Here is a 16,782-nt window from a genome sequence, read left to right as displayed (position 1 = left end):
TTGTGGTTTTCCCACTCATTCAAATGCATTGACATGGCAGGAAATTCATATAACATTTAACATGAAGCCTGAAATCCACGAGGCCCACGAGGCTGACGAAGGCAGGAGCCCAAAGTCTGGCTGGTGGGAAAAGCACAGGCACGCGTGAGAGGACACTAGACCTTGAGCTACGGGACATGGCTCATGTGGAAGGGGCTCCATCATTGTTTCCAGGACGAGAGTTGAGATGAGGTAGGGGTGGCTATTAAAATAATTCCGAATTTGAGACTCAGAGAACGAGTGAGTTTCATTGGGTGTGGAACGGAAAAGTCACGATAATTCGGGCAGAGGAGTCTGTAGGCAAACAAAACAATGCTACCCTACTTCACAGTGAGAGATAGGCATTTAGGTCAAATTTGATCACAAATGAACCCTGGATACGAACTCACTGAAGACTTGCAAGAGACAAACAGGTTATTCTCATTTAATGGTGAGACAAAGAGAAGAAAGATGACTAGCCCGTAAACCTTGTGGTCAAGTGTAGACGTATCTGCCTTTCCTTGCTTCTCCTAATAACAGCAACAGTGCTCACGATGAGATTACTTTATCGAACACTTCCTATAATGTTAGTGGAGAGGAATCAGTAGCTTGCCTGAGTCCTGATGGGTGGGACTGTGAGGGTGTGCAGTGCCTGAGGGTGTGAATTGTATATGTCACATGTCACATACAATTCATGACAGCTGTGACTGTCACTGACATGTCTATCCTGTGATCCTATTATCTGTGATGACAACTTGGACCTCTGGTGACAGAACACACCTTTCACCCACCCTGATGGATGGATGGCCATAGCTAGCTTAGCACCAGGGAGATATGATGATATTCATCAAATGGTTTTGAGCCATAGTCCTTTATGGCTTGTGTGAGATCTTCAGTTCATCTCCTTAACTCTGTAGTTCCAGCTCCTAAACTGGTTCACTTGGTACTGTCCCTAATCCACTAACCCCTCAGGAAGCTACGGATACACCAACTGTCGGACTGGGGAAAGCTTCATTATCCCATTTATTCCCCCCAGTGGACCATGAAACACTATTCTCCGGGCACTAGACTAATTTCCTTAATTCATCATCACATAAGTCTTGAGTGTTGTTGTAGAAACTGTACATATTTCTCCCTCTCTTTGTAGTTATTATCAGCTCAATATTGGTGCTGACCGAGATGAATGCTCAAGGCAAGAAATATGAAGGTAACTATCTATACTATGATTGTATGTCAAAGGGCATTTCCTAATCTCTGGGCTCACGCAACAGAAGCCTAACACATGCTTCCTGATAGATGACCTATACCATGCTGCAAAGTACAGCTTCTTCTTTTCCAATAGAGCAGACCCTGTAAGTATATTTGGCTTTAATTTGAATACGCTGGAAACACAAATTTAGGAGTGCCAACTCCTCTTTGTAATAAGAACTTCTCACCAAAACAAACAAGCTTTAACTAAATAAGATGCTGCCTGCGTTTACAATGCACAGCAACAGAAGAATCTTTATTCCCAAGCAGATTTGACATCTTTCTCTGGCTGTGCCTGCAACACTGGGCAGCAGTTACATCCCGAGCAAGTCTTTCTTCCAAAGAAATGATTTTGACAACATAAAACTAAGCCAGATGGCCCCGGAAAGCTAAGACTTTACAGACAGTATTTGGTCTAGTAACCCCTCAGTGATGCTAAATACTGCGAAGGCTTTAGAATGGCCCTTTGGTCTATGTCTATTTCCCAATGGCTTTATAATCGTCACCATCTTCATCCCTGTTTGGCCTGTTCTGTCCTCAAGAAGCTGCATATTGTACCTTCAAAATGCAAGGCTTACCAATGCACCGAGAGCCATCTGTGGAGGAAACGAAGCCACGCGGACAGACACAGAAATAGCTTCCCACGGTGTTGGAACAGTCGCCAGCTTCACAGACCCCAGGAACCACGCTGCACTCATCGATGTCTAATCAAGGGAAGATAATTGAGAAAGGCCTTCATTAAACAAAAGGATTTAGAAAACGAGGAGGGCACTCATGGTTGATTAGGTCAGATCATGTAGCCCCGAAGATACTCTTGTTTCAAGCCCTAAGGAATTTCTCACACATATCTATGGGAACGGAGTTGAGAGTCACATCCCAGGGCAGCGAAACAAGGCCAACCAAAGCAAAATTCTATATAGTCCTTTCCGCTCAAGCGCAACTTAAATTGCCAAAAAATTGTCAACTTTTAAGTTCCTATTCTACACCAGCGAGGGAAAGAACCTTCTGGAGCCCTTCATAAAACACATATACAATTACCTTTTAAATATGGAATAATTAAATACAAACATAGCTGATTTTGACAATAAGCATTGGAATCAACAAAGACTATCAGATTATTTTTTCCTATTTGGCTTTAGGATGTGCTTTTGGTATGTGCATTTGGATATTGGTACATTTGACATCCTGGGAATAACTTCACTTTGAACAACTAGCTATGGCAAAGCGAAAAGCTGAGAGGCACTGGATTTTCCTTCTCTGGCTCTCTGTGTTTCTTCACTCAGCTTCATTCTGTGAATGGACTGATTCCTTGCACAGGAACGAAAGCCTGCTTTTTCTTAAGTTGTCCTAAAATGGGAAACCCGAGCGTTTCTATAAGCTTTCCTGTACTTCTCTTTTAATCCCAGGGGCAGAGAGAGGTAGAAAAGTCAAACAAAACCTCATTTAGGCACACTGGGAGCTGAAGGCTAATCCCTTTTACAAAAGGAAATGAGCCACTGGGAGAAAACCCAGCCAGGGATACCCAGTTGTTGGCATTGTTCTCAAAGACACTGGTGTAGGAAAGACCACTGAACAGAGGAAGCAATTATAAAAGTCATAAACGTAATTACTTAGAATCAAAGTAAATGGGAACTTGTTGTTTCTTTTATGTTCTTGTCCTCTTGTGCTGTATACATTCTTTTAGAATGTCTCAATTTACAAGACAGGGAAAATAACTGCATTTTAATTATAAGTGAGAGTTAAGCTCCATCATTAAACCCCTCCTCCTGAGCCCGGGGAGCCCTGCAGAAGAGGCCATAGGGAGGTTGAAAGGGATAGCGAACTTTCACAGGGAAACGGTCTTTCCTGGGCCTGGCAGTAGACAGAAAGGTCACATTAACTCTCAGGGGCTGTGTGTTATAGCATGTACAGGACATGCGTAAGACGGAGTTAGCCAAAAGGCCAGCTGGAGAAGGGAGGTGGCCAGCAAGGCCCACTCTTAGCTGAGAAGCAACTTAGGGGCTGCCTGGGGAGGGAGAAGCAGTTTTCTTCAAAGATATAGTCCCTGAGAAGCTAGCTTGGAGTAGATGGTCCTATATCAGTTCACACATGGGCGGCACAAAGTAGACTCAAGAGTGTTTAAGATCAGAGCAGTTGGGGGGGGGGGAAGTAGTGAGGGAGAAAGAGAAGGAACTGGAGGGGGGAGGATGGGAACATTTGATCACACACATTGCAAACAAGTATGAGATTCTTAATCGGAAAGTAATGAAAACTATGAAATGAAAAATATAAGAAATGATAATAAACAAATAATAAATAATTCAGAGTTTTAAATAACAACACATAAGGTGAGCCATCCCCTTTTGATATCTCTATATTGATCCATTCATTTTTTTACCCGTTTATTCTGACAAATCATGAAGCCAATGAGTTGTATCACAAAACAAGCATTAGATTTTTTTTTTTTTTAAATGTCCTTTGCAAAAAGAAGGTCAACATTCGGACGTCCTCTAAAACACCGCCTTCTTTGGAGATTCCGCAGCTGCTGAAGGGCAGAGGCGCAAATCCACACCTACCAATCCCCGCGAGAGATCAGAAGTCTACCAGGAACTGCCCACACAAATGAGGAGCAAATGTGTAAGCGGTTAGAGCCCTCCCATCAGCCTTCGCCCTGCAAAATGAAACCATGTGTGCAAATTAGGACCTGTTGCATCCGGTGCTGCCATCTTCGTGCGCGCTGCGCTTCTTCCATTCGCTGGAGAGCAGCCCAGGCATGAAGCCGGGACAGACAGACTGCAAACCACAAAGATCCCGATAAACCACCTCTCCCCAGGGAAGATGAGAGACCGAGCATAGCATGATGGGAAGCAGGCGGCACGAGCGGAAGGCTGGACCCGGCATGGTATTGTCTTCATCATCCAAAGTATTAGCAGCCCGAGAGTTCGGGTGGTTTAGGATTACTGAAAATTCTTAAATATTATAAAATCTCATGTCCTTTCTTTGAACACTAACTTTAATTTGTAAACATTTCCTAATAAAGAACTTTTTTTTTTTTTTTTTTTTTTTGGTTCAAAACTGAAAAGTGAAAGACGTTTGACATTTGGGAGGGGGTATTTTTGAAAGAAATATCGGGAATATAGAAATAGATGCCATGTTTCCTAGTTTGTTTTCTGTTGTGATATAACACTGACCAAAACCAATTGGGGCAAAAAAAATTGTTTTATTTTACAGCCTATAGTCCATCATTGAGGGAAGCCAAGGCAGGGGCTCAAGGAAGGAACCTGGAGACAGGAACTGAAGCAGAGGTCATTGAATCGGGTGGTGATGTAATAATACAAAAACACCTCTTACATTCTAAGAGGCTGGGACTTTGGCTGGACCTCACAGTCCAAGTTGGCAATACACCTTGAGGTCCTACTATGTAGTCAAAGAGTTTGCTTAACCTGCTTTTTAGAGAATGATGTAACAGTCAAGTTTATGTGCTCGGGTTTCCCATGTAAGCAACTTTTACAGCCTAAGCTAGTGCATAGCTGTGACCTTAAACCATACACCCTTCTACACCCTTGACCGAACTAATGTGTGTGCATCATTTGCTGAGCAGCAAACACAGAAACTGAAAGCAACTTCTGAAATTTGCCATGTAAAGTTGAAGGCAACCATGTATGGCTATTGGCTGATAAAGCCATGACGCTTGCTATCTGGGTAAACTGGAATGAGTGGGAGCCAGTGCCTTAATCGCTTGTAAAACTCTGTTAAAGATTTCTGTAAAGCCTCACCTTCCATCCCCAAGGGATGCTTCCTGTACGGTTCAATAAAGATAGAGCAAGGCCCTGTGCAATGAGAGACAGACATATAGATACAACAGGCAGACCCAAGTACAGAGGTAGGCACATATTACAGACAAATAGGAGACCCGAGACACAGGGAGCTCAAAGTGAAGGATCCAAATCTGAATTCGCTCTTGGCCAAAGGACTGACGCCTTTTATTCCTTCGTTCAACATCAGTGCCTTGTTGGGACTCAAAGTTCAGCCCGAATGCGCTTAGTCCATGCAGAAGAGTGCTGCTTACTACTCTCTCCTCACGGCTTGCTCAGTGTGCCTTCTTCTACCTCCCTGAAACACCTGCACAAGATAGCACCATCCACAGTGGACTGGACCCTCTCACATCAATCTGTTAAGAAAATGCTCCACACATTTCCTCATAGGCCAATCTAATGGTGGCAATTCCTCAGATGAAGGACCCTCTTCCCAGTTGACTATAATTCTGTTAAGTTGATAAAAACTAATCATTATGACATTTAATTTTGGGGTTTTCCGTTAAAATATTTATTTTACAAAATCTTTGTGTATTTAGAATGAGGTGGAAACTTCACAGAGGTTAAGTTCAAAACAGATACATGCCACAAACACTCTGTCAGAATAATGAATGCTCTATATAAAGAAAATGATTTTTCCCAAGTATTTTTGAACAAGTTACTCCCCAAATTTTAAGAATTAAAGAGATGAGTTTAAACAACACAATACAAAAGCAACAACAAACAAACAGGAACATGATGGTCCAGACATTTTGCATTTCAGAATACGAATGCCTAGTATTTATTCATCTGATAAAATTCAGCATTAGCATTTATGTGCAGTGGGCTACATGCACATAGCTCTCTTACCAATTTGCTTCCTCAAGACACTATGTTAAAATCAGATTTGAAAGGAGGACCTATATCAATGAACATCACATGTTGTCTTAGTATAAACAAGTGTATATAAGGGCAGCAGGTCTACTCCAAGGCTCAAAGAGTTCAAAAATATTAAACGGAAAACAACACATTGTGTATATTTTGAGTAGTGTGATTAAATTTTCATCTTACTCAGGTTTCAAACTTCCCTTTAGTGGACACATCTACACAGTATACATTCTCCTGTATTGTCCCCCTGCTGGCTCCCTCTGTTTGCAAGAACCCCCCGACTTTCTTAATATTATGCTAATGTGAGCACTGCACCTAACTAAAATGCTTCATGTGTAAGTTAATGCATGCTTGTATTTATATATGTATAGGAAAACACTACATATGCATATGTAAAGAGATAGCTAACTAGGTAGTAAAACAGAAATAGGCAGACAGTGACTATAGCTTCAGGCATCCACTGGGACTTCTGGGATTCATCTCTTGAAGTCAAGGAGAGACTGCTGTAGTTTTCTTCTGCTCTTCTAGTTGATAACCTTCATACCTTTCTTCCCTAATTGTCCTGGCTGCAGCCTCCACAAAAACTGAGCAGAAATGCTGAGCAGACAGTTTACTTCCTGCTGGTGGAGAAAAATTCTTTTGGCATGTAAGAAGATGCACTTGATGACGGCGGGAAAACTCTCAATAAATTCCTAATCTGTAGATATTTTTCATGGGGAAGTGACACTAGAGATGTTGTTTCTATTGTTTTTCATGTTTTCCTGCATCTTCTGTGGTGATCGTGAACTTTAATCTACTCTGACGTACTACATGGATTCATTTAAAGATGCTGAGTCAATCTTATATTCCTGGGACAGATCTTCACATTCCTGGCAGTGATGTATAACTGCGCATCTGTGGAAGATGATCTTATAACTGACAATGAAACATAATTATTTTTATACAGGACCTCGTTATTTTATTTGCAGATTTTAAACAATTAAGACCTTTCAAACTTAAATACCTGTTTTGTTAAGAAAAATTCTACTGGGATTCTTATTTGATATTTTTTAAAGTCATTGATTTTTTTATGCTATTCCATACTAAATTCAAATTTCTAAATTTACCCATTTAGAGTCCATCCTAATCATTACTTTGTTACTGTAACAATAAATGATGATACTTTAATTTCTCAAAACCAGCCAGTTAGTTAGGATAACACACTACTTTCTCTTACACACACTGTATTTATGAGATATTTGAAAACACAATCCCTATAAAAGACAGGAAAGATGATAGTTATGTCCTTTCTAAGTGACCATTGTTTCACCTGCAGCTCTAATTCATAGATATTAAGTTTAGTTATCAATTCAGCATCTAAGTTTTATGGAAAAGGGTTAAATGAGATGGGGGCTTAAACAAACATGGAGACTTTAGCTTCAAGATACTGAGTTTCTTTAAGAGGCAAAATTTTCAAGCATTATTTTGGAATAAGAAAATAAAAATTAAAATGATGCTCTATTTAAAAAGCCTTCTGCTTCATTTCTTTAAACAATAAAAAACAATCGATTATAGACATGCTATTCATTCACAAACTCAAGAAGTTACTGCTGATTAAAAGTCTTTGATTTGCCACATACCAAGAACTAATTATACATGGTCTGTAACTGCCAGGCATCTGCAGTCTGCCAAGAAGATGGGCATAAAACAAATCATAAGATGATTGATTGCCCTGGCAGGCAACAGGTTATAGTAGTATTCTAACTCAATGCAGTTGTGAGGCTCAGAACAAGTACTTGAAGTCATAATATCTGAAAAGGGTCCTTCAAGTATATGACAGAAACATCACCTATATAGGAAGGAACGAGAGTGTTTTTTCCAGATAGGGAACAGTGAGAGACAAAAGTATGAGGGGAGTCTCTTGGGTGAGGAATGACGCTTCCTGTCAGCTGAGATCATTTACATAGAAGACAAACCAGAAAGTAATTAAAAGTCTTAGAATACTTTGCTGTCCTTGTTTTGGAGCAAAGAGGGGCAACTGAGTCTTAGAAAGTAGGGTAGAGGCTAACTACATGTCCACTGCTAGTTAAGAAGATATTTCAGTGTTGGAAAATAAAAAAAAAAAAAAAAACAGGACAGAGTTATTAGTGTGGTCAGGGGCAGTAGAGGTCATCAAGGTCTAGCTAATGAAATCAGACCTCGGGGAGAAAAAGACAAAGGTAAGAGTTGCCTAAATGTAAGAAGGAAGGGGTAAGAGAAAAACACAGCAAGGTTCATTAGTGGCTGGAATTAATCAATCAGTAACGCAAGACAGAATGGGATTTTAGGGGAAATCAATGGCCTCTTCATTAATCGTTTGAGTTAGAGTATCTTGAAACAGTTGAATTTTGGAAGGTGATTGTCAGCCAAGGACAAAGAATGATGAAACCACCAAGACAAATAAAATTAGTGGGATGGAAGTTATGAAGCAAAGAGAGGAGATCACAATAGAATTAATACATAATAGCTAGGCTGGACAAATGGTTCAGTGGTAATGCACTTCCATATAAGCATGGGAGTCTGTGCTGGTATTTCCAGTACTCATTTACTTAAGAGGACACAAAGAAAATAAGATTGTCGAACTTTGTCAAGATAAGGCAAGACAATTCTTCGAAATTCTTGATTCATAGGTGAGTCTGCCAGATATTCTAGGATGATAGGCCAAATGTTTGATGCTCCAGTGCTGCAGAGGAACTCTGGGTGACTGTCCAGATAGCTAGATGTCTCTGTCATTTCTAAATTTCTGAAAGTTGCTTGCAATGCACTTTATTTATTCAGGTAATATAATACCCTTCTGAGGTCTTCAATGGAGTTGAACACTGGATAGTTACAGTTCTATTTTTCCTTAGTTATGATAGAAGGTAAATTGGGCACAAACTTTGGACTCACTTAGTAGGCTAAATAATAAATTATTTTCTTTAAAATTGCCAAATATAAATGGAATGGATATTGTAAATGGAATTCTTACCTGATAATTGTTCTTACTGAATATATAGCTTTACTAGGTCAGTGTTAAAATCTTTTCCTTTTTATTTAGACAAAAAGGGGGAAATACTGTGAGATATTTGATTATACTGTGTAAAGATATGTCACTGTGATTGGTTTAATAAAAAGTTGAATGGTCAATACCTAGGCAGGATTTTAGGGGCAGAGAGGACACTGGAAAGAAGAAGAGCAGAGTCACAAGGAGACGTCAGAGGATGCAGAGCAAGCATCATGAGCTTCACAAAGTAAAGGTAACCAAACCATGTAAAAGAAGGTGGATTAAAAGATATGGGTCAATTTGAGTTATAAGAGCTAGTTAATAATAAGCCTAAGCTATTGGCCAAACTTTCATAACTCATAAGTATCCAAATAATTATTTGTGATTTTGTGGCCCTAAGAAAATTCCATCTACAAAGGTGCTCAAGAGCCACCAGCACAAAGTATTGGATATGCAACTCTTGACTCCTACTCAAGCATAGCAAGAGCTCTGCATCTCTCCCCCATTCCAAACACAGAGTACTGAGAGAAACCATGTAAAGAAAAAAGAGAGTATCAGATAAAAATTTCCTTAGACCATCAACATCATAGCAAAGTGATGACTTGAGCTGAGCCCAAGGACTTGCTACATTTCTTCTCTAGATGCTGGCAGTGGTGACCAACAAAAGAAGACTACACCTGGGGACAGGATGGGGTGACAGTGTGGCAGCAGGTATAGCACCTGCTGTCAAGTCTAGGAAAGTGCTTTTAAAATGCTCTCTGTATGTTAGCATAAATGGATGCCAGCAGAACTTTCTCATGAAGAGTTTTATGCGCTCGCTCACTAGGAATAATGGCATTTGTAATAGGCTACTATTACTATTGTGCAGTGTAATAAAGGGTTCCCCGCTGACCTGGAATCAGTGCTGCATCTTCCTAGACTCTAGTTCGGAGTAATTCAGGCACGAAGTGCTGGCAGCAAGAGGCAATGCCATCATGATGCTTTGTGGCACTGTGACAATACCTGGAAAACTATTTCCACCTCAAAATATAAAAGTCACTGAGAACATAGTTGAGCAACATGAACTTTAGTTTTTGATATATTTTCCAAAATGATTTCCTTGGAGAGCAAGGAAATAACTCACCAACAGTGCTTAACTGCCTCCCCCGCCCCCCTTGAACCAACATTTTTCCTGGGGTGAAATATTTTGTTACCCTTTGTTAATCCAAATCAAGACACATGGGAAACAACATTACATTTAAAACATGGACTTCTAGGATAAATAAAACAAATTACTCTTCATAACTTTACAGTACTGATGATTCAACATGGTGAAACCGCCTATGTGCAGAGTGCACCTCTAACAGCAGAGGGGAGCCCTATTAAATTGTCTTCCAATATCTTTCTTGGTTTTTATTCCCACTACCAGCTCTGAAGATCAAGCTCGGAGTCCCACACCTGCTTAGTAAGCACTCTGCCACAGAGCCGTATTCCCAGCAGGCCCTCACTAATTCTTTACCAATTTCCCACACCTTTCTCAGTTTCCTTTAAATTTTCAACGAGGAGAAGATGAATTGAAAGTCTCCCTTTAAGGTTGGGTAAACCTAAAATTTCATGAACAAGAAAGCCAGGAAATTCCAACGTGAAATTTACTATAACCATTTGGACTTGGCAAAGCTTCAGGAATTCAGTACTTTGTACTCCTGCTTTCATTATTAAGCAGTATGTAAAACCTTGATGCTGTAAGAAGCATTTTGGCAATCTACTGTAAGAAAGCTAAAGAAGTTGATCATTTCTCAATGCTCTAATCACACGTTTATGAGTAATTTATTTTTATCTCCTAAATAAATGGTCTCAGGTGAAAATGAACCCCGTTCTACATTCCACTGTAGGAGTGTAATGCCATGAGTGCTCAACCCCCCCCCCCTGTGCTTTTCAGTTTTTCTAGAAAGGAAACCAAAAAATGAAGTCTCTGTGCTCACTCGCCAAATACACACAGCATACGATTCCTGCAAAGAAAGCCGACCTTCGATCGCTGTAGTGGTATTTTCTTAGTTCTGCTTTATTGAAAATTGTCCTAAGAGGTTCTGTGTTTTCAAGTTCAGTTTAACTTTTAATGTACTGGTACATAGCTGGGGAGGCAGATTGGAATTAGAGAACGTGCCCCACATGAGCAGAGCCCTGTTTTCAATCTCAACACTTCACAAAAGCAGTTGTTAATATACTGTATGATATAAACACTATCTGTGGACATAGGAAAGTGGATTGTGTGACTAGTATGGGATATGGAAGGGTCACTCTTCAGGCTCAGCCTATAATAAAGTGCATACCTGGACCCTCACAAGGAAGAGGTGGAATCACAAAAATTCACGGAGTCATTTTCTGTGGAAATGAAAATGGCTGACTCTACAGCCTTCTAGTTGCACAGATGAACTTGAGCAGACTCTCACCCTAAGTGACTTGATCTAGACACACCCATCTTTCTCTCTATCTAGCTGATGTAGACACACTAGCTCTCACTCTAACTAGATGATGTAACTAGATGATGATGCATTCCTGCTACTTTATAACTGTGATTTTGCTACTGCTATGAATCATAATATAAATTGTGATATGCAGGGTATCTGATATACTGTCGCAATCTACAGGTCGAGGACCACTGGTCTAGAAGAACAGCAACAACTTAGAAATTACATTTCTGAATTAATGAATCTGGCATTTCTGTCCCTTTTGCTGGAGGGCATAACGTTTACCGCACCTTCTATTTTGAGGAAACTCCAAATTGAACTCACTATCTTCTCACCAACACCGCCAGGAAATCCCCTCCTACCTGTTTATTATAATTGTTTAAGGGGAAAGGAAGTGCTGTTTGCCTGTGACATCTGTTTTACATGTATGAAAAAGGTGTTTTGGAGGTTCTTGAATTTCCCAGGGATCAAGAGACATTCGACTACAAGAACTATGTGCATTACTCTACCTATTTTTCAGTGCTTTATAAAAGGATGTGAACACACATTGGCACTGGTAAAATAACACTGGTTTCTAGCATTTGATCTAGAAAAGTGTGATTTCACGATTGCTCTTATGTGTTATACATTTAATTATCAGAATATCAAATGCTTATTGCCGTGATTTGTGTGAAACTTACTAGGGCATGGAGAGAGCACAGCCAGCTGAGAGCAGACAGGAATTAACCGGTCATGAACTCTCTGGTGCTATGTTCCCTCATCACCACGTCATTGCCCTCAGCAGGTTGTCAGACTAGGCAAATATATTCTCCCATATACCAATTATAAAATTTTGAAAACTTGTGCTAGCTTTTTACGTCTTCCTTGTTGGATGCTGTGCTGAATGTCCATCCCCACTGAAATAATATATTAAAAACTCTCAATAATCTGTGCCATGAAAATACTGTATTTTATAACACATATGGAAATCATTGGCAGTGAAGTCGATCGTGATGACTGTATCAAGGCTGAGACTTCCATGTGCTGGTGTTGGCATAGCTCCTACCGGCCTGATGTGTGGGTACTTGACTTTGTGATACAGGTATGCCACTCTCCTCCCTTCCCATGTACATTCTGAGTAATACTTCACACCTAAGTAACTCTTTCTCTCTACATGCTTCCTCTTACTTGGGAATAAAATGATTAAAATACAATTATGATAGAAGTTAAAAATGCGATCGGCCTGTGTGTGTGCATGTATGCATATGTGCAGGTGCTTGTGCGTGTGAGGGCCAGAGATCAATGTCGAGTATTCTTTTCTACTCCCATCCTCGTCTCATTGTCATAATCATAATCATTGTTGATTTCTTCTTCTTCTTCTTCTTCTTCTTCTTCTTCTTCTTCTTCTTCTTCTTCTTCTTCTTCTTCTTCTTCTTCTTCCTCCTCCTCCTCCTCCTCCACTTCCTCCCTCCTTCTTTCTTATTCTGAGGCAGGGGCTTTAAATGAGCTGACTGTCTAGAGTGACTTGCCAGAATGCTCCATGGACCCCCGCGTCTCAACCTCCCAGCGCTGCTCTGGGGTTATAGACCTATTCTCTCTTTGACAGGGCTGTCCCTCTGAAGTTCCTGTCACCACCACCCCACCCCACTAGTCTCTCCTTCTTGGAGGTGATATTTCTGCTTATGAAATGGGGGACATCTAAACCTCAGGCCATTACCAACTCTACCAAGCGTATTCCTGGTTTTAGAGAAGGAATTATGTTCCTTTTCTATAACCAGGACTTAATGGAAAGTCTCAGTTTGGTCTAGCCTTCAACACAAAACTATCTTTTGTGTGGAAATGTTTCACAACTTGCTTTTGTCATGGGAAATATATCTTTAATACACTTACATAAACATATGAGGCAACCACAATTTTTTAAGAGGTCATCATTTCCTATTTTGTTCTTTAACTCCACTACTGTAGATATAGTTTACTGTATTTTGCCAATATAGAAAAGAAAACATAACTTTATGTCTATATTTTTAAAGATGAATATAGATAGGATAGCATTTTAGGATTAAAGTTAATAGATTAAATGACAAGTACATTTGTATTTTGGTAGTCAAAATACTCCTGATATTTTTGTCAGGAATTTATGATTATATTTATGGCCTGACACCTTTAGTGAAATTAGAATTTTATTTTGTCATAGATTATTGGTCAAAAAAGTTATCACTGTATTGGTTTACATATTTTTATTCTATGTAAGGAAAAATATGTTTAAAATAGCAGTCAAATAATTGTCTTTGTCAAGTGAAATCATGTCTTTGCTCATCTTTGTATTAGATATGTTCTTATTGATTCACAGAATTTCTTTACATATTTTGAAAACTTTGTCTTTATCTGTGCTAAGAACAGCATTTTTCACTTTTTCATATGTCTTTTATTCACGTTTGTGGAGTTTTTCTCTCTTATTAGCAGGGAATTTATTCTATTTTATAGTCTGAAATTTACCCATCTATTCCTCTACAGATCCAGAGTTGACAAAATGTTTAAGTTATGTCTTTTTGGGCCTAGGACCACATGTCATGTGACATTCCAATATAATATTTTTCAAATTTAATATCCAGTTATCTCAACATCATTTGCTGGACACTTGATCACCTCCTTGACTGACTACAAATTATGTATTTGTTTTGTTTTACTGGGCTTTCCTTGTTGAATGTCTTTGGGCCAGGCTATCTGCATGCTAAGCCCCTGACAGTCAAGGATAAAGTAACTGGGCAAGTCACCTGTTGGTCAGTGTGTTGGGTGGTGTGTGACTCCACCATCTCCCAGATCTCTCCTGTAACCCACTTCTTTCCTCTCCCTTTCTCACTCAGTCTTTATAGCCCATCACCGTAAGTCACCTTAGATGGGAGATAAAGAAGCCAAAGATGTGAAGAAAAAAAAACTCTCTTGGGGGCTTTACGGGTTCTCAGTCTTTGAGGAGAATCCTTCAGAGATGCTTCCTAGTTTTTTGTTTGTTTGTTTGTTTGTTTTGCTTGAGATTCTGTTTCTCAGACCAAAAAGCTAACAACACAAACACTATAGTAAATAATTTATATCTTTTAAAATCATGCTTTAGTCTAAAGTTCTATCTGCCTTCCTAGTGCTGGGATTAAAGGCATTGCTATCGTACTCCTTAATTTTTGACTTTTAAAATTTTACCTTATCTTTCCACAAAAGTGGTTAAACACACTCATTTTTAGGACTATTTCTCTAGGGTGGTGCTATGGACCTTTTCCACGAAGAAGGGAATTATTTCAGTTCTACTCCCTTAGCCCAGACTCTTGCTTTCCTAGACCTCCTGAAGTTCCATAGTCTTGGTAGGGGGATTAGTTCAATGAAGTGGTACAGATTAAATCATATTTTAATGAATAGAAACTGTACCAGAAAACCCACTAGCTGAGTATGTAAATGCACCAAAAATCCAGAGAGGCAGCAGAAGGCATTTCAGTGGGAAGTAAGCTTCCTAAAGAAGCAGACCTGTGGGCCAGTCTCCTGAAAAACACACATACACTGGCTGTGTGGGGATGCTTCAAATGCCCAGTCCAAGTAGAGAACGGGGATGGCAACTCATCTGGACCCACAGAGCTCCTGGTTACACACAACTATTGTCATCAACGACATGGGAAAGCTTCTTGTTAACAGGCAGGCCGAAGAGAAGAATAAAGGATTAATTTCCATGTCTTCTATCTTTGTTACATCAGACGGAGCTGGCATCTTTTCCATTCATGAAGTTTACTGACTCCACAGCCAGTGAGTGGAGCACAAAACAGCATCTAATTCTGACCTACTTAGATATTTCAGAGACATACCACAATACACAAACTAAGAAAAGGCTGAATTCCTCGGCTACTGTTCAGTGGGCTGTGCCTCTCTGGGCTGTGCCTCTCTGGGCTGCTCCTGTCTGGGCTGTGCCTCTCTGGGCTGTGCCTCTCTGGGCTGTGCCTCTCTGGGCTGTACCTCCCATCACCCACCTGTCTGGTTGACAGCCCCGACCAAGAACAAGCTGGATCTCAGTAATGTCACATTTTAGTCACATTACCTGGAGAGAGTTCCTAGGCTTTCTTTCTGTGCTTTGATGTTTTCAGTGGGGGAGTAGATTAGTGTTAGTAGGCCACCCTCCTACTCTGTTGTGATGATTCAGTAAAACAGCCAGCATGAATTGGGTTATCTTACTGCCCCAGTATTGCCAGAGGTTATAGTAAGTGCACAGTGAACATTAGCCATTATTATTGCTACATGGAGTCTGCTGGCAGACCCAGGCATGAGAAAAATAACAAAGCAACCTAAAACGTAGTGAGATTCGTGACAGAGAGATTAAGTATGTTTTATTATGAGGTCAGGAAATAGGTTTAGATATGGCAGTCTCATATTCAATATTCTATATTCAACAGAGGGAATAGATCTGTTTCAACCTCAAAGTTCTAAGCTTTCTACGGGATTTAAGTGATGTTGGTTTTCACCATTTTTTTTTTATTGGTGACCTGCAGGGCTTCATCAGCTTCCATTGCTAACCACTGTCTTCCCTCATTATCCAACCCATACATAGGCTTCACTCTAAGAAATAGCTGATGCATTTATTTTTTTAAATTAATTTACTCTTGGAAATCTGAGTAGAAGCAAATAATTTTCATCCTACTACGGAGAATTTATCTCCCCAGGCTTAGTGAAGCAGAGTTGCAATAGCAGCAAAGGACACCATGCCAACGCATTCTGGGAGTGTCTCAAGCACAAATAAATGCATTTGCTGTCTCAGACTCCAAGGGACAAGATCCTGTATAAATAAATACACCAAGGCCAAAGACTCTTCAGGATAAATTGAAAATAAGCGAGCGACACACAAGGAGCACTTGAAGGAAAGACTGTTATGCAGCTTTCCTGCAGGCACAACGCGCCAAGACCGAATAAAAGACTCGGGAATGTTACAGAAGGTACGGTGGGAACGAGGGGAGGACATCTAGCACCCACTGGTCTCTAGCCATGTGCAGGGCAAAACAAACCAACCTAGCATGTTTGCGGAAAGAAGCAAGCGGCGCAGTCTCCGTGGTGTGTCAGCACTACACAGACCTTAGTGTCTCCTCTTCATTTAAGCTACCAGGGTATTTATATTCATGAATGTCTGAGTGGGATAAGTGGCCGGACTAACCACCTCTTGGGATGTGAAGGGATCATTTACTCCACTGAAGAGTCATTTGTCTGCTGTCTGACAGAACTGAAAATAAGCAAGGCCGCAGTAGCTATCATCAGGAAGTTTATGGAACTGCGCCCCTAACCAAAGAGAAGAGAGAAATGGCTTTCTTTCCACACACATGGACAAATATGGATGTGTACTTATTCCAGACGTGGGCTGAGATTAATATCTTGACCAGTAGACCATACTGAGCTTGAGAGGGGACAC

The 16,782-nt window shown here is 40.2% G+C and overlaps 1 protein-coding gene across 2 annotated transcripts in view; it reads right to left on the bottom strand.

The window, feature by feature from the left end:
- Fbn2 (fibrillin 2) overlaps positions 1-16,782 on the bottom strand; it is a 189,210-nt gene that overhangs the window by 111,886 nt on the left and 60,542 nt on the right. For both annotated transcript variants that reach the window (XM_050120901.1, XM_050120902.1), the window contains exon 8: positions 1,845-1,970. In XM_050120901.1, coding sequence (XP_049976858.1) covers positions 1,845-1,970 — 126 coding nt within the window. The remainder of the gene's footprint in view (positions 1-1,844; positions 1,971-16,782) is intronic.

This window comes from Alexandromys fortis, unplaced genomic scaffold (genome assembly GCF_014885135.2).
Source record: "Alexandromys fortis isolate MF-2015 unplaced genomic scaffold, M_Fortis_MF-2015_v1.1 scaffold_181, whole genome shotgun sequence".
Classification (NCBI taxonomy): Eukaryota; Metazoa; Chordata; class Mammalia; order Rodentia; family Cricetidae; genus Alexandromys; species Alexandromys fortis.
This window is presented reverse-complemented; position numbering and strand designations above follow the sequence as displayed.